General features: G+C 40.8%; 1 protein-coding gene across 1 annotated transcript in view; it reads right to left on the bottom strand.

Annotated features, from left to right (window-relative positions):
- The window catches only part of col19a1 (collagen type XIX alpha 1 chain), a 91,696-nt gene that overhangs the window by 4,487 nt on the left and 69,306 nt on the right, over nucleotides 1-17,903 (bottom strand). The window contains exons 32-52 of the mRNA XM_068568529.1: nucleotides 17,893-17,903; nucleotides 17,630-17,683; nucleotides 16,264-16,305; nucleotides 14,000-14,104; nucleotides 13,778-13,831; nucleotides 13,308-13,361; nucleotides 12,080-12,133; nucleotides 11,902-11,955; nucleotides 11,444-11,488; nucleotides 10,371-10,421; nucleotides 10,179-10,223; nucleotides 9,216-9,242; nucleotides 8,003-8,056; nucleotides 7,241-7,285; nucleotides 6,889-6,933; nucleotides 6,729-6,791; nucleotides 6,285-6,320; nucleotides 4,694-4,738; nucleotides 4,054-4,197; nucleotides 2,279-2,345; nucleotides 2,057-2,194 (exon numbers count right to left, since the gene is read on the bottom strand). The exon at nucleotides 17,893-17,903 is cut by the window's right edge and continues 43 nt beyond it. Coding sequence (XP_068424630.1) covers nucleotides 2,057-2,194; nucleotides 2,279-2,345; nucleotides 4,054-4,197; nucleotides 4,694-4,738; nucleotides 6,285-6,320; nucleotides 6,729-6,791; nucleotides 6,889-6,933; nucleotides 7,241-7,285; nucleotides 8,003-8,056; nucleotides 9,216-9,242; nucleotides 10,179-10,223; nucleotides 10,371-10,421; nucleotides 11,444-11,488; nucleotides 11,902-11,955; nucleotides 12,080-12,133; nucleotides 13,308-13,361; nucleotides 13,778-13,831; nucleotides 14,000-14,104; nucleotides 16,264-16,305; nucleotides 17,630-17,683; nucleotides 17,893-17,903 — 1,233 coding nt within the window. The remainder of the gene's footprint in view (nucleotides 1-2,056; nucleotides 2,195-2,278; nucleotides 2,346-4,053; nucleotides 4,198-4,693; nucleotides 4,739-6,284; nucleotides 6,321-6,728; nucleotides 6,792-6,888; nucleotides 6,934-7,240; nucleotides 7,286-8,002; nucleotides 8,057-9,215; nucleotides 9,243-10,178; nucleotides 10,224-10,370; nucleotides 10,422-11,443; nucleotides 11,489-11,901; nucleotides 11,956-12,079; nucleotides 12,134-13,307; nucleotides 13,362-13,777; nucleotides 13,832-13,999; nucleotides 14,105-16,263; nucleotides 16,306-17,629; nucleotides 17,684-17,892) is intronic.

Here is a 17,903-nt window from a genome sequence, read left to right as displayed (position 1 = left end):
AAAATCTAAGAAAAAAAGGCTTATGAATGCTTCCAAACTGATTTTCAAAGAGAGAGAGAGTCTGGCCACACATTGGCGCGATAATGAGACTTCTTTCAACACTCACAAAGCCTCGGGCATTCATTCAGGGAGGAGACGATCCATGGAGAAAATAGCCCTGTACCTTCAGCAAAAAAATACTGGATAGCACATAGGGCAATGAGGTTGGGTGCGTTCTGTGGTTTATGAATCTAAAATGCCACTCTGGGTCTGCACTTGGTAGAAACCAATATTTTTCTAGGGGCACTAATGGCCAAAATACGTAAATAGAAAATAATATCTCCACAGAGTGGTTTTCCATGCTTGATTGATATGGTTGCAGTCCTGCACCTGTTGTACACTGTTGTAAATAGCAATAACAGCAACATCTAAATAGTTGTGTTGCGCCTTACCAAAAAATAAATAATTATTTGAGCTTCTGGTCCATTAATTACTGTGTAATATTTACTGGTATCTTACAGCACAAAACAGAGCTTATAGCCTGATATAATAACAGACACTTTGTTTCAGTTTGTATTCATAAATATACAGAAAGCACCAAAATACAAAATTAAAAAAATTATGTTAAAACAACAAATAGCTGAAATATTCAAATGCACTTAAAGTCCCAAAACTAACATCAGTGAGTCTTTTCATTGCACTCTCAAAAATAAAAGATGAATAGAATGATAAATGAGCCTCAATTACAACACAGGGGAGGGGGAAAAGCAACAAAAAATAAATTATGCTCTTCAGCATGCACCCTTATGGGTATTATTCTCTAACAGCTTGAGACTTTCAGCCATGTGAAGTCAAACCACGTGGAAAAAAAAGGATTCAACAGAGGGGTTATTTTTCTCCATAAACAATTCATTTTGGCGTATTGGAGAACAAGTCAAGTTGGATATTCCAGAGGAGCGCAGTCTCCAGCAGAGGATGACGAGAAATAATGAGGAAATATTACCCCAAACTCTGTCCCCAGCTGAGGGGAGGCACAAGTCAACAAAGAAAAAATTAAGAAGTTGTTGAATACTTGATTTATCAAGGGAAAAAAAACTTTCCTCTTTGTTTTCAATAAATATTTATTGCAAAGCTGCATTAAGAATCACCTATAAAACACTCTTGAAAGCATTAAAAAACAAAACAAGCAAAACAAAAAGACATGTGTAATGCAAATAGTATTAACACGGCACACATATTCATAGTTGAGTAGTTGCCTACTTTAACTACATTATTCATGAATGAAAGCAGCATCTTATATTATAGCAGTGGATTAAAAATGTAAATGGTCTTGAATAATGTGAGGTAGATACAAAGAGAAAGGCCAATGCACTGGTGCTTTGATCTGCACACTCCTCTTCAAAAGTTAAGACACCGTAGTTCTGCTGCGGACACAATACAATCCTAAGTTTGAGGTATAAAGCCTGACCAGCAAACCATTAGTGCTGAATGAGCAGACAGAAAGTTGTATCAGTTTGATAAAGAACGTCCACCCTCTTTCCTGACTATGCTCTTTTTCTACTTTAGAAGCTTTCTTTCCTGGAGTGAGGTATCAATACTGGGGCTCTTTCCTGTCCACATTGATAACACTGTCTCTTATTCACAGTCAATTCTTCATTTGTCTTCATATTTCCAAGAGAGCCGCTGTGCACCACACTCCTGGCCTTTCCTCTGCTGCCCGACCCTCAGTCTGCATTGATATACGGGTCTAAGCAAGAGAAAAATACCCATGAATCCCTACGAAATACACGTGTCAACCTATACTGATTCCCCCACCCCAATTCAGCTCCAAACCAACTGTTTATGTGCAGAAAAACAAATTTAACTGAAGGATGTTTGGGTTCATGTCAACCTGCAGCTCTGTGTATGCAACAGTGAGGGCTGCCTGCTTTACCTATGTGTGGTACAGCACATAGTTGGGCTGATTGATGCAATTTACATCGGAGTGTTATTTGAAATTTATATTTTAACAGAAGTGGTTATCCTTTGAGGATGGAGTGAACATCCAGCTGTTCAGTCTGGCAGCCTGAGGTCTTACCATGAGGACCAGGAGGTCCGGGCTCTCCTGGCGTTCCTGGTAATCCGACTTTTCCAGGAGGTCCTGGAGGCCCATGGACATTTGAAGCTAAGATCCCCGCAGGTGTCTTCTGCACCATGGCAGCGCTCGATAGCTTCTCTACGAGTTAGAAAAAAGGAAAGTGTACATTTCGAATGCAGAATGCAGAAAAAACAGACAAACTTAATTTGGAACACATTTTACCTTCAAAGACCCTCAGTACTTCATTTCTGATGAACACTTTTAGTTCTTCCATGAATCTGGGATCACCCTGTGTGCAGAGTAGAAGAATACAATCTTTCATTGACATGGAATTGGCAGCAGAGGAGATACAGGCGAGGTAGCGTTCTCAACTCAAAGACCTCCACTACAATTTAAACCCATCTGTGTTGAAAACGATGACGAGGAGGAGAGATGACTGCTGGTTCTTTTCAAAATCTTCTGTCACAAGTTCACTTTTATATTTTCTATAGTTCATGATTTCTTCACGGTGCTCATACGCCTGATCACTAAGCATCCCAAGTCTCTTAATTGCGTCCCGACCCGAGGAGATGTGTTTGAAGAGAAATGAGATGTCCTTTCTTCTAAAGTGTCACGTGAAGTAACATGTCAGCTTCAACAACTGGAGAGACTTTTGACCACTTTACTGATACGAATAAAGACACAGTTATTATCAGAGTACTATTACTATTAAAGACACAGACATCATCAATGTCAGAGTAGAGATGTTTTCTCTCTGTAGATTGAGAATAATCAGATAAGTCTGATCAGCTGCATTGTCCAATCAAATGACCGATGAACAATGAGGGGGCGTGTCGGCTACTAAAACACTTCCTGGAAGGCTGCTCTCGTGCGTCGCTCATGGCTCCTCTTCGATCCTTCCTCGCTCTTGAGGGAGGAAGTAAGAGCTTCGGGACGGCTGTCAATATGGCGGTACAAAACAACGTCCATTTCAAGTGAGGAGCAAGAAAATGACAAACAAGAGACTAGAGATGTATACAGACTCTACTGTTGTTACCTCATCTGCCCTGCAGTCACCTCAGTCCTCTCAAATGAGCACGACCTGCTCTTGTCCACACCCGGTCCTCACTATCCTCATCAGCCACTCATTCTTTTACCAGCCTAGATTGACCCTGCGCCAGACTGTGTAGAGTTTAGCTGTCAAGAGTTCAATAGCCTATTTAATTCTGCTTGCCTGATTACTGGTTGAAGTTATTTGCCTATCTTTCAGCTGTTTCGCCTGCCTGGTTTGTGATTCCTGTTTGTTTTTCGGACTGATTAAAAGGATTTTGGATGCTCAGCTGCTTCTGAATTTGTGCTTTTGGGTTTAGGGAGTAACACTATTCTACGAAATACTGCCTTGCATAATAACATCACATCTGTACCTCAAATCAAGCTCGGTATAAAACTGAATCAGTCTGTGCCTACGATGTAAAACGCAGCTTTTCATACTAGCTCTGTATGCCTCTAAATATATACAAACATATACTCTGCCATTTAAACATTGTCAGCTTTCCAGGGAAACCATGGCAAACAATAGTAGCCGTGGATCTTTAATACTTCCTCACAGTTTCCATCACTGCTCTGAATGTTATGTAACCACTGCATACAGCATGTGTAAAATGTCTGTGACACACGGAGGAGTTTTCACTGCTCCGCAGAGCTCTAGGCACGCCCACATATCTCTGTCTTTATCTCTGTCTCCATATTCCTCCCTCTCTGACCTTCTGTTGGGCCTGGTTGTGGAGTGGGAAGCGTTGAGCAGAAAGAGAACGGCAACCTCCCTTGCACAGCCTTGTTTGATGTCTCATGCAGAAATCTGTAGCTGCATCATTTTCCATACAGGGAACGAGAACTGAACTCGTTACACAAGCTCAGGAACGGAGGCTGGAAGGTTTTAATCATCTGGCAGGCATGGGGGAGGGGGTAGAAGGGTAAATCTTCTTGTTATCAGAGGTTTGTGCAAATATGCAACTTACCAAGAGGTTTACATTCTCCAAATGTCCTGGAGGGCCACTATCCCCTTTTTGACCCGGTGGTCCGATTCGTCCAATCGGGCCAGAATCCCCTGTGCGACCCCTCTCGCCTTGAACACCTCTTCCTCCAGGAATCCCTGGATCACCCTGCAGTGAAGAAGCCCCGACATCTTTCAGTTCATCATGGTATTACTGGCCAAACCATTGAGTTCTACAGTATAACAATGAAAAGTAAACACATTTCCTGGTGGACAGAAACTGACCCATAGTTACTATTTCCCAGCCTGACTACACAGCTGTATCACTTAAAATGCCTAACAACTTGACACTGGCCTGTATTTCCAGCCAGTCACTTGTCCTGAGGTTCTGTTGCCGAATATAAAGCTAAAAGCCTCATTTTGCATTCTCTATTTGCAAAAGATTAGTGCGTGAGTGTGACAGAGCTGTTTAATGTTGCCTTGCAAGTACAATAGGAAACTGCACTGAGCGTTAAATGCCTTTATCTAGCGCTTACGTGCTTGTGGGGATTAGTCGTGTTTGTGCTTAAGTGAAGACTTTCATTACAATTCATCAAAACCTTTTTGGTGCATTATAGTCTGAGTCACAAGCTTCTTTTTAGGAAAACAGGAATAATGCTGCTTACACGTTCTCCTTTGGATCCTCTGTCCCCTGTTGTACCGGAAGATCCCTTAAAAAAAAAGCAGATATACATGCTTTAAGGCATTGTTGCCATCCGAGAAAGGTAAAGAAGTAATAATTAAATAATTACAAAACGAATTGAAGCTGACCTCAAAACCTTTCACCCACACAAAGTATTAATGTTCAGTAACAACCATGGGCATGCATAATACTCCATTATTATAATCTGTACATATTAAGCAGCCATTTCTCGTATTTAAACTTGCGTATTGCGATTTGGCTCATATCAACTCTAGATGTTTATGTTCTGCTGCCAGACGAAAAACCTGTGCGCAAGCTTTTCCTGAATTACTTGACTTTGAGAAATGTAGACATTTCATATAACTGTGCATTGATTGCTTCTTACTCAGCTCAGGTACACTGCTTGTATAATATCTCCATGTACAGTGGTTCACCTTCTGCAATGTCACGGCTTCTCTGCATCACTCCTGATTTTATTTGTGAAGAGCCTGCTTCCCCACCAGCTGTCTTTACTGTATGGGGGAGCTGGAGAGAAAGTACCTGTCTCTGGCTTCATGTCACAACATCTTGTGTCTCCCAATCCCTCCCCGTCACTCCTCATTGCTTCTCTTTACCGTGCTCTCAGCGATACCCCTGGGAGCGTCTTTGTATCAATTTCCTGCTGGATTACAGGAGCCATGCAAAAGACAATCTGGCATGATGTGGTTTTAAAACGGGCATCTCTTTGTGATGCCGTTCTCTCCTGCCTGCTTTAATCTGCAGTACTCTGTATTCCCCAATGCCTGATGGGAGGCTTAAATCTATCATCTTGCCCACTGAAATGTGCTTCCCTGAGCATTATATTAAACCTCAAAGCAGTGAGCAAGGAGTCTGGGAGGAGGAGCAAAGCCACCTGCTAGATGGCACTGTTGCCCCACCAAAAAGTCAGGCACTATTGCAGAAAGACATGAGGGCAAAGCTCTATAAGGGCTTTGTGCAATGCTGATATCTTGGTGGAAGAATATTAACTAAAAATAATGGGCAAACGATGAACTGTTGGGGTTGTTTAATTTAGGTGCAAAAGATTCTGTGAATCAGAGAGCAAAACAACACAGTCAAACCAGTTTGATATTGGACTGGATAATGGGTTAGTAATGGCTGTTCATAGCAGATCTTTTCTGCGTGATGTGAGCCAATTCTGTGTGAGTTTGTGTAAATAGTGTATAATATATTTGATCAGTCACCAAAAAGCAGTATTTGTTTCAATTTTAGCCAGGTTCATCAGGCAGGAAAATGCATATTTAATCTAAGTGTCTACTGCCCTCTATTACAAACATTTTATCATTGCCTGAAAGCATTAACTCTATAATTAGTGTAAAAAGAATAAAAGTCAACAACGCCTTAAATCTGCAGCATTTCATTTAGTTTTTATCATTAAAATCTCAAATATGCAAATAGGTTTAATGCACCCAGGATGCTGTAGCTTGGATAGGGGGAGGGGGGCGGGCTGAAAATCTGCTGTGCCATCTTTCCGGAGCTCGGCTGAAGTAAAGCACTTTCTATAAAGGGATTTGCAACGTGTACGCACAACTCACCTTGTATCCCGGAGTTCCATCTTTTCCAGATCTCCCCTGCTCAAGGAGTGCAACACAAACAGAGACATTTTATATCAGCTCCTACCTTCGATTGGATCAGCACTGTTGCACTCCTAGTAATCTCCACAGTTAATGAGATATCTCAACCAAGGGATAATGATCCTGATTGCTGTGCGAACACTGTTCCATTGTGCACTTACAGGGAAAATGACAGAATGGTAATTACACAGAGGGTTGTAATCATCTACAGGACCAGTGATCGCGAACATACATATTTATCCATGTCTTTCAATCAAGTTTGTCTCTCTCAAATATTGGTAAAACCTGGAGCAGTGTGTTGTTCAACTGTATTGGCAGCCTGGACATTACCAGAAAAGATGCTGTTGCAACAGCTCGTCATGATTTTATAGAAAAAAAGCAACAGAATTCATGAAGCATCCTTACGGCAACACCTTGGGGTCCCTCGGGCCCTGGGAACCCTGTCTCTCCGAGCGGCCCCCTCTCACCCTGTCAGAGAACAGAGACAGCCAATGTGTCAGTCTGTGGTGACAAAGGAATGACACGTGGATTGACAGCTCAAAGAGAGTTAGAGGCTGAGGCTCACCGGCTCTCCTGGGATCCCTGGCTCTCCACGAGTGCTGGGCTTCCCCTGTCAATCACAACACAGGAAGCGAACAGGCCACGTTTGACAGGTTCTCAATGGTGTCCTGTCTGCAGCACCTCTGCAGCCTCCCGTTCAAATTATACCAACCAGTTTAGCTTCACAGGTAATCCACTTAACAAACCTCAGATTTGTGTCCGAGTTATTAATTGAAGTGGTGTTTTGTACACCTTTGTTATGGCACTTCTGATGTGTGCTTTGTGAAACATCATCAAATTGTTGCCAGCAACAACCCAGATGAAGCAGCTAGGAGGAGTGTGAGTTGTGAATACATTATCCTCAAAACAATACTTACTGGAGGACCTTGTATCCCAGGTAGACCAGGCAAACCATTATCACCCTGAAGAAGACATTGCAGCAGTGTCACTAAATATGACATAAAGAATACACATAACTCATTGTCAAGCAGACAGATAGAGACTGATCTGAAATTGGGTATAATGGACATTCCCGGGATTTCTCACTGTTAGGACAAATGCAATGCAAAAAGCCACCTAAAAACATAAGTCTCTAGTTAGAAATATCCCAAATAGCGAGTTATGATAAACAACGTCCTTATGAACTTACGTCTTCACATTTTGATGGCAAACACTTTGCAATTGTCACACCTTTGACAGTGTTCCCCTAAAGGATAATTTAATCTAAATGTCACATAAACTGTAACGTTCCACCCCTAAACACGCACAGTCACACACTGTCAATCAGTGGCAACTTTTCCAAACAAATGTAACTCTAGGAAGTTGAGTGCCGGGCTAGCTTTGTAATTGATCAATAACATGGATGCTCCAAATGGTTGTGAGATTACTGTTTACCTGTTATATATCAATATATAACAGGTGAAGTTGGCTCTTAACAGGCACCCATATTGTGTTTCACTTTCACACTTTAAGCTTTTTCTATGATTAGTTTGGTAGTTGGATATCTCGTTTTAGAAATAAAAATCTTTTAATGCTCTGTAATAAGAAGAAGTAGAAAGAAAGCAATTTTCCTAACAATGTATTCAGGTTAGGTCATGGCAGATCATCAGACACTTCTCTGGGCCGATACTGTTGCTTACCTTGGCACCGGGTAGCCCTTCAAGCCCGGGTAATCCCATTGCCCCAGGTTCCCCCTACGAGAGAAAAGCACACCACCGGCTGTGTCAAGACAAAATAAGTCTCTACTGCTATCGACTGAGTACTGGTAGTTCCCCTTGTTTGCAACCGAGAATGATACTATTTTTGTCTGTTTGAGATGAGCTACTCGGAGGTAAAGGGAATCCTTTTGAGGCTGTCAGTAAATATTAAACAAGCACATACAGATCAAAGTGACATAAAGGCAAGTAAATATAATTCTGCAGGAGCACATTTCCATCTCGCCTCTTGATATTCTCTGTGACGTATTAGTACAATCCTTCGTGTGTCAATGTGAAGATAATATGAGGAGGATACTTCGACCTGGGTGTATTGTAACATATGACCTATGACGCATGCTGTTACAGCTTGGAGCGCTATAAACATGATAAAAAAGAGCCACATTTGACAATCAGAATCAGACTTGCTTTCTGCACTAAAAATAGAGACCCATTCCTGGTGCTCGAGCAAGTGATGGCCTCTATCCACCTCATCTTGCTCAAGCTGCCATGGAGAAATGCTATTACACAGAATGGAAGGGCAACCGGTGCTGACATAGACGGATTGTGCAGGTAATTGTCACACATGTAGATTGTCATGAATAAGCGAGTGCGACTAAGGGGAGTGTGGGCCAGCCAGAGGATCAGCTGTGAGACAGATTGGGGCAATTCCACCACAGCACTGAAGCCGTTCACACAATTTATTAAAATGTCAAATTAACATCCTGGTGAAAAATCACTGTGCAACAAAACAATAAAAAATGCAATTGGCCCCATGAGAATAAAGAATTCACGTTGATGGCGTAGAATTGTTTCCATGTCTGCATAGACTGTTTTCGGGCATCAGTATGGGGGGTAGGGAGGGCATTTGAAGTGCAGAAAAAGTTCATAGGTTCCCACTGGAAAGACAATATGGTACAGCAGTTTCCTATTTGCAGGAGACATGATCATTTTTTCGCTGTGTTTTGGAGTGCTCCTGCGAGTGGTTAAGTGTTCATGCTTGAGGGTGTATTGACTTATGCTGTAGAGAACCACAGAGACAATGATAGAAATCAACAGGAAACTCAGACTTCTCTATGTTTTGGGCAGCACAAAAAACAAAAAATAGACAAATATTTCATTATATATATATATTCCAGAATGAAAAGCTGCTACTCACTGCAATTCCTTTGTCTCCTTTGGGACCCTTTGACAAGAGAGAGAAAAAGTACAGATTACTCCCTGAATAAGACAACTGCTACTGTAGAAATCATAAATAGTCTGAAATAACCTGTGGGTACTGTATGTTGCTGTCACCAAAATTTATAGCATTCATTATTGCTCCTCTTGTCTCACAATTGCTGTCTGTAAATCATGCTCACATATTATTATATGACACTGCACAGACTGTGTGGTCTTTCTCAAGCAATATTTAAATTGGATCATATAATTCAGTCTGGCTATCACACATGCTTAACAAACACTGGTCAAGCATGTTTATGTTTTCAGCGAAGCATTTCCACATTTTATACACACAGAACAAGGTGTATTGATACATTGGGCCTCTTGTCCCTCTTAACACTGATGAAGACGCTCTCGGAGCTGTTGGCCTGTAATGGATGCAGTACAGGGAGAGGTTTCCTCAAGATTGAGCTGTGGCTCATGAGCATTGTGCACTGGGGATATTGGAGTGTCTATTTTTCTGCCCACTTTTAGTGTTGGTGGATGGATCCCTGGGGGCCTGTGAATGAATGTCACCCAGGAGACTGGACAAGATTATAAACTGTCTGATAAGGCGGACCAGGGGGAGCTGATAAGCAAATCGGGTCACTTCAGTTTGGCAACTGAACTTCTAAATCCATTGTACATATCAATGATGTTGTGTGTCCTAGGGCAGGTCAGAAACACCTGTTTGACAGTCAGGAAGCCTCTTGGCCTTCACCAAACACCAGCTCTCAATGAACATGATTGACTGTGATAGGGCCTCAGTAGTTGAGATAACGTTGGAGGGCTGGTCAAGTTATTTGTTATTCGGCTCCCCCAGGTTCTGCGTCTCTTACAGTATCAACGTGCCGGTGTGCTTGTGATTCTTCACAGTGCACTGGAAAGTATTTGCTTCAGGCATAACGATGATTATGCTTACCGGAGCACCAGGAGCTCCAGGGGTTCCCAAAATAGCTCCACCACTCTGAAAAGACATTGTTTTAATGTTTATTTTACAATGTGGGTCAAGCACAGACTTTTTCCTGCCGATTTGATTGAAGCCCCTGTGACATGCATACAATGGATCACAATGGCATTATCGCTGAGTTGAAGTCATTTGAAAAGTCTTTACCTGCAGCTTGTACAGACTGCTCATCCCATTGCCCTCCACATAGGGTACACCCTGAAACACAATCAACAGTAAATCTCCTCTCAGCTACTCCTCACTGTTCTGTGAGTTTTAGGCACCGAGAGTCTTTACAGAAACACTGTACAGTAGGTCTGGAGCAGTTATAAATTGCTAAGCCCTTAAACACTACATGAGAGAGATCAATAGCTCATTTGGTGAATGCACAAAGAGAGGGAAGGAGTGTGCGAGAGAGTGAAAAGTGAAAAAAAAGCGGCGAAACATAGAAGAGTGGACTTAATAATCCTTGAGCCACTGGTTATTCAGAAAACGAGAGTATTTAAGAAATACAAAAGAGTACAGTGATTAAAAGAGATCTGGGTATGAGAACTGGGTAATCACGACTTCTTGGGTAGTATTAGCGCATAAAAGAATGTTTTTCCCTTGATAGATTGGTAGAAGGCAGCTATTGTAAATGTAGAAGGAGTCAAGGTTCTCATTTAGAAGCAAGCGGATGCCTGTGCCCTTTTCAGGCCACTGAGCCATCCCCTGTCCTCCCAGACTGCAGTTTATGAGACCAGGGTGTGGGGGGGCACGGAAGGTTCAAGGGGACGGCTGATGAATTATAGATTTGTCTTTAGAAGTGCTTACTCACTGGCCTTTTAAAGGGTACGAGCAAGATTCAATGCCAGTGAGCAGGTCGCTGCAATTTCATCATATTTGTGCCTGTTTGTCAGTTATGTGTTTCTTGTGACACTAAATACTGTTCGACTGAACAAAATGTAAGTGCAATGAAGGTTATTTTGGTAGAAAGAGATGCCAAGGCAAGGTTTTGGCTCTAACCCTTACTTACTTATCGTGGGAAAAGAAGATCTTTACACAGTGCTGAGAAAAGCAGGATGATTCAATGTTTTCAATGTGCCAGCTGTGTTGAATGAGTGGCTTTATGTCTGTAACCTTAAGAATTAATGAGATTAAATGTGTAGAAAAATAACAATAAATCTATTTAAGTGAACATGGAGGGCGATATAGCATCTATGACTTAATGGAGCACTCTTGTTGATGCAGGAGGAACTTACCGGAGGCCCTGGAAGCCCTGGTCTACCTGAGGGTCCTTCATTTCCCTGCCAAACAAACCAGAGGAATTGTTCAACATGTGTAAATGGAAATGCATATCAAGCACAGTATCCTGCCAATGTAATAGAATGATAAGGAGCATCATTTGCCAACTCTCACAAAAAATATCTGTTTTCACTCACTTTGATTCAAATAGCAATAATTAAAAGCTTTGAATTATATGGTAAAATATTTTTAATTTGAACAATCCATCTTCAAAATGTATGATACAACTAAATTCTAAGGGGAACAACAAACATGAAAAGTTACTTTGAACTACTTAATACTCTCTGGCAAAACCATGTATTCATTACAAATTTTGAGCCATGAATACTTGCGATGCAAATTAGCGTAAAGCCACGTAAACCACACATACTACCGAAATTATATAGATAAATGTGTATATAGTAAAACACCTTACTTTGTCTCCTTTGCCTCCTTGTTGGCCCATTGGACCAGGTCTACCCATTAGCCCCTGAAAACAGAACAGCATCTTTTTTTAAACATGAACCTAAGATTAAGGAACTCACACATGTTAAGATACATTAAATATACACTCGTATTTTGTGTTACAAAATGTATAAGAAAGAGATTCTTACTGTGGACCCTGTGCGGCCGGTCACACCAGGAAGTCCTGGTACACCAGAAGTGCCCTGGAAGCCAAACAGTGGATCACCGTTTTGTAAATAATGGCTCACTATTGAAACAGAATATTTGCATTCATATTTTACAGCACCACTGGATTTATGCTGCGTTCACACAAAAATAGTTGTGATTACATGTAAAATCAAAGCACAGACGCGAATGGTTGTGAAAAACTGAACTTTTCCCTCGGCTGCGCGAATGAGGCGAAAAAGTGTTTTTTGCATCATTCATTTGCTTTTGCGCTTTTGAACTTTTACGCTTTTGAGTTCTTGAGCTGGAATTGAAATAGTAAAATCAGGCATTACAGTATACCTCCTTGACTCATTATAAAACATTATGCGGAAATACAGCTGTAGAAGAACTCATTTAATTAAAATTGTTAACGAGAATTCAATCAAGAGCTCTTACCTCACACCTGTTAAGGATGTTGACTTGTAATGCAAAGATAAGATCTACTTCATTGTGAACACAAAGCAGCTCACAATTTTACAGATGCGTTCTCATGTGTGCAAAAATAAAACAGACACTATGCAATATTTTTTATACATAACAACATAGTTGATGTAGGCTTCTGGTCCTGTTCCCTACAATGTATTGATACAGAGAACATATTTCTAGAAATCTATCAGGGATACAAATCACAGAAATAATGCACAGTCATTGTAACTATACTGTATGTTCTGACCTCAGGGTTCTATGTTCTGACCTCAGGCCTTGCACATGTTTCTCTCAATGATTTATTTTATCATTGAAAAAAAAAAAACCTTCAACAGGCATATAAAACATGTTTTATTAAGCCTGTACAATCTAGCCAGCCTGTTAGTGAAATATCTTGCCATTGCAGTTCAATGCTGGAGGTTGACCTATGAAATGCTTCCCAGCTCCTCTAAAGAGTGTCTGTTTTTTTAATTAGCGCAGTCACATACACATGCAGGGCAGGCTCTGTTTAAAGTAGCTCCTTGGAGTGCAACAGACAGGGCATAGTGCACATGCAGCACTGTGGATGGCTTTTGATAGGTTCTTTTGAAAACAGACTTTCAGAGTAGACAGGCTTGAAGATGACGCAGACATTACAATATATTTACATTCTTTTGAAAAACCAAGTGCTCAATGTCACAGTGACTTCCGGATGGTTAGATAACTACCGGATTAATTTGTTTGGATTCAACTTTTTTCACTTACCTCATCACCTTTATCTCCAGTGGGGCCTGGGAACCCTCTCTCTCCTTTTACTCCCTGCAGGGAGGCAGAACCAATGAGGGAGAAAAAAAGTGTTTTTCACCAAACATGAAAAGGCCTAAAACTAAAGGCTGAGGGGTGTAAACAGCACATGACTTGAAATAGCCTCGCCCTGGTACAACACTGTATCTATAGGAGCAACTTCTGCAACAAACACATACGAGTGCACACAATAATGTGAGTTGTACAGCTGGATCGGCTTCCAGAGAGCTATTTATGAAGGAGTTTGTCAATGTTGATCTCTCTTTATTAGATTACGCACATTTAAATAAACACTATCATTGAATGAGGCTATTAGTGTTTAAGATTTATTCTGACATTCTGAGAAGCTGAATAATGAATTTAGATTCAAACAATTATATTTAAAATGTGTCTTATGTGAGTATATTCACACTTTATACTCCTTTGCCTACCTTTGGGCCTTCTTTTCCAGGGTTACCCATCGGACCTCTTACGCCTGGATCCCCCTGTTCAATATAGAAGTACACAATGAATATTGGTGTAAACACACATGCTCTTGAAGTATTCAATAAGCAACCCCAAGAGTAAATATAACAAGTGCCATGTAGTGCAAAGTAGCATGGTCCGATTAACATGTTTACAGCATCTGTTCCATGCTGATGAGTTACTTGTACCTTTTCTCCCACGAGGCCCTCTACTCCGTGCGCTCCAGAGGACCCCTTCTCTCCCTTCTGCCCAGGAAGCCCTGGTGTTCTCGTCTGGCACACACTGCAGGCATTCTACCGCCACAGGAAAAGCAGCAAGCAAAAGGGATGGCACAGATAAGATTTCATCAAGTTGAGCTGGAGCACTGCATTTTCGCCCTATATTAAGTCACATCCCCTGGGTGGAGGATAAGACCCCAACTGACACAAAGTGTTCTCTGAATGTCTGCAGAGCAGAATAATGTGAACCCACCAAGAGTGTCTCCGAGAGCGTCTCCCATCTCGGTGAGTGGTGAACTTTGTCAAGCTCATTGACTGTGACATTTAGGGGAGAATCTTAAATATCATTATCTCTAATCCAGACTGGGTATTGGCACAGCAGCTTCCAGAAAAATAGCAAGGAGTTCTAAGTTAGAGGCAGGCAATAGAAACAGGCACACTGCACCATTAAAAAGAAACTCAGTCTGAAATGTGAATTAATCTGCGCATCTAATTATCATCCAAGAATCCAAGAAAATGTTATCAATAAAGCAATTTACGGAGAGCATGTTATTATTTAGTATACAAAAGCAAAGAACTAAATTGGAATGTGTTAGTTGTTGTTTGTGCCATCAGCGTGTTGAATGTACTAATTGAGAGTGCCACCAAACAACTGTGATGAAGGCAACAGTCAGTGAATCTAACATAAAATAAGTCGACGCTGAGAGGAGACAGAAAGTGATAAGACTGCTGGCTTTAGGTTTATCAATATGCATTTATTGTCAGAGTTGACATGCATTAGGCATTAAAAATGATTATCATTATTTAGCTTAGAGCAGTCCTGCCGCTAACATAATATATTAAGGTGACTAACCTACTTCAATTAGAAGAACAAAAAGAAAAACAGTAATTTGCACGGACTTTGATGGAAATGGCCATTTTGAAAGGTAAAAGCCACAAAAGAATCTCAGATAATAAAGGCTGACGGCTGAAAAGTGTTTCACATTAGGTTTGGACCTCGCGGTCCCAATGCAAATTCTGCATTTGGTCATTGATTAATGAAAAAAATTAGGGGCAATTTCCAACCTTTCAAAATGAGAAAACGCAAGACGGGTGATTTTAGGGACAAGACTCCGCTCAAGTCTTTGATAAGAGCATTCTTTTAGCATTCTTATCAGGTGCTTTAACGTTTGGTAATTGGAGGTGAAGGTTTAAGTGACAAGGGAAATCTACCTGTGGAAATTAAATTAAAGCATTTTAGAAGTATAAGAAGTGAGCGTTATTCTCAGAGGCCTATTCGCGGTTTGGGGTAATACAGGGCATTTGAAATACATAGAAAAGTGTGATTAAAACAGTGGTGCACACCAGGTTTTACCATGGTAGATCAACCTCACTTCCTGTAAACCTAGCTATGAGAGGCCCTGCTGTTCTGCCACATTTATGTATGTTAATTTTTGCATTTGTGCTGACATCTATGTTTACTTGATTTAAACCCCATCAGAAAAACAATCAACAACACATTTTTTACAAATTCAATGCTAAACAGATATGCTGTCATGGAGTTATAGCCACATGATGATTAGGTATTTTTTATATCTACATTGGTTAAAGTTATATCTGTAGATCAGACATTTAAAGAATGTAAAGTTGATTAAAAGGACAAACACAATGTGTGACATAACTATTTTCCATATTCGATTATAGCTTTATGCTACCCCATTAAGACTGATTGATGCAGTGTTATCATCACGCATCATAATTATCCCCTAAATTGTGTTTGTAGGTTATTTATGTAAAGCATAAAGCATCCTCGAGCAATGAGAAATAACAAAAATGATTGACAACATTTTACAGTTTTTCTCAATTCAAAAGCTTCTTACACGAGGGATGCCTGCTGTGAAATTAACTTATCTTAAATTGTATAAATGAATTATGACTATTCATAAGGTGCAAGGAACATTGACACATAGCAATATTTTCAACTGAACTGTATGAACAGTATGGCTTGACAGTACATCTGTGCTGAACCAGTGACCCTGGAATTCTTTTCTACACTTACTTCTCCCAGTCACTCTGATAGAGGCACTCAAAGGCATTCATTATCCCTCTAAACTGATAGCATCCATACATTGATGAAATAGTACTCTTTCAAATCAACAAAAATTAATCATTTTAAACCACTAACCCAGGAAACCCTTCGCATTTTATTGCTTGTAAAAAAAAAACTGTGAGTATCATTCATGAAGATGAAATACCTTGAGCAATGCACCCATGTCTCCAACGATTGGCAGGGCAGTCTGTCGAAGAAAAAAATAACAAAAAAAGTCAATGAAACATAAGTTGCATTTCAAAGCTAAGAAATATTTCATGTTTTGAAAATATTCTGTTGTTGTTTGTTTGGTGCAAATGCATCTTCGATATGGCTCAAAACACCAATTTATGAGTGCTAAGCCTTCAAGGAATGTGACTACATTTCCGTTTCAGTGTTTTGCTTTCAGTTTGTATCTGCAACGCATGAGGAAAGAGTTTAATAACTTTGTTGCTGGAAGACAGTCTTCACATCTTAAAAATACTCAAGAAAACATTTGGAATTGCAACCCATTTCTCTTTTATTAAAATATAAAATGGACAATAAATGTTTTTTTTTTGGCTCTTCACCATGCACGGATATAATTAGGTCAACATGCTAAATAATCAAGGCTTTGATGCTGCAGCAGCACTTGCATTGTCCTCACACTAAAGCTATCCAAACTATAGTACATGTGGCACAGGTTCTCGTTCAGCCTCTGATCATCTCGCACCTTGACTACTGTAACTCCCTCCCGGCAGGTCGACCTGCTAACGCCATTCGACTTATACAGCTCATCCAGAATGAAGCAGCTTGACTGATCTTTAACCTGCCGTAATTTACCCACACTACTCCGCGTCCTTCATATTGCTACTGATTGGTATAAACAGATCGGGTCCGATCCACATCCAGGACACGGTAAAACCGTACAGCCCAGCTCGTTCACTCCGCTCAGCTTGTGCCAATCGGCTTGGAGCTTCGTCACTGCGAGCTAAATACTCAACAAAGTCACAACTGTTTGCCGTCCTGGCTCCTCGATGGTGGAATGAGCTCCCCATTGACATTAGGACAACAGAAAGTGTCTACACATCTGTCGCAAACTAAAAACACATATTTTTGACTACACCTTGAATAAGAAAGGTAGCACAGTAGTAGCACTTTAGCAGCACTTAAATGGCTCTTACTGATAGCATTTTGTAGTTTGACTTTATTGAAGAAGTTGTACTCTCTTGATTCTTGTTGTTCTGAGTTTGTACTCACGATTGAATGCACTTATTGTAAGTCACTTTGGATTAAAGCGTCAGCTAAATGAAATGTAATATACATGTTGCTTACTTGAAACACATGAAAAGACAAGGCAGAGACAAACACATTAGATTGCTAACATCAGAGTGCTGCCAATTTAGTGGTAAACTGCAACATTTTTCTGAAAGTGATGTTCGTTGCTGAATGACAGGACGAGCTGCTAATCATCTGAAAACTGGAGCTGCACTGTGAATAATAACTTTGACTTTAAGGTTAGCTCAGTTTTTCCTGCAGATCTTCTCACTTACTGGTTCACCTGGGGGTCCAGCAGGGCCCATGGGTCCGGGTCTACCAGGGGAGCCCTTTAATTCAGACAAAGAAAGGAGTTAATGATACTCCGGCGATGATGTGCACCACTCTCAGTTGGTGGAAATCTGTGTCCAGGAGCCCTGGTCCATTGTGTTTGTTCTTCCACAGTAGTAGCTGCTGTTGTTCATGCTTGCAGCAGTCTTTTGTTTGGAGATATATGAAGGAGTGAATACGAGTGAAAGCACAGTGTGATCTCACCCACCTCTCTTCCTG

The sequence above is a fragment of the Clinocottus analis genome, unplaced genomic scaffold, assembly GCF_023055335.1.
Source record: "Clinocottus analis isolate CAN_PGR_092001 unplaced genomic scaffold, fCliAna1.0.p SCAF_8, whole genome shotgun sequence".
NCBI classification, from domain to species: Eukaryota; Metazoa; Chordata; class Actinopteri; order Perciformes; family Cottidae; genus Clinocottus; species Clinocottus analis.
Note: the sequence above shows the minus strand (reverse complement) of the source record. Positions and strands in the feature narration are given on the sequence as shown.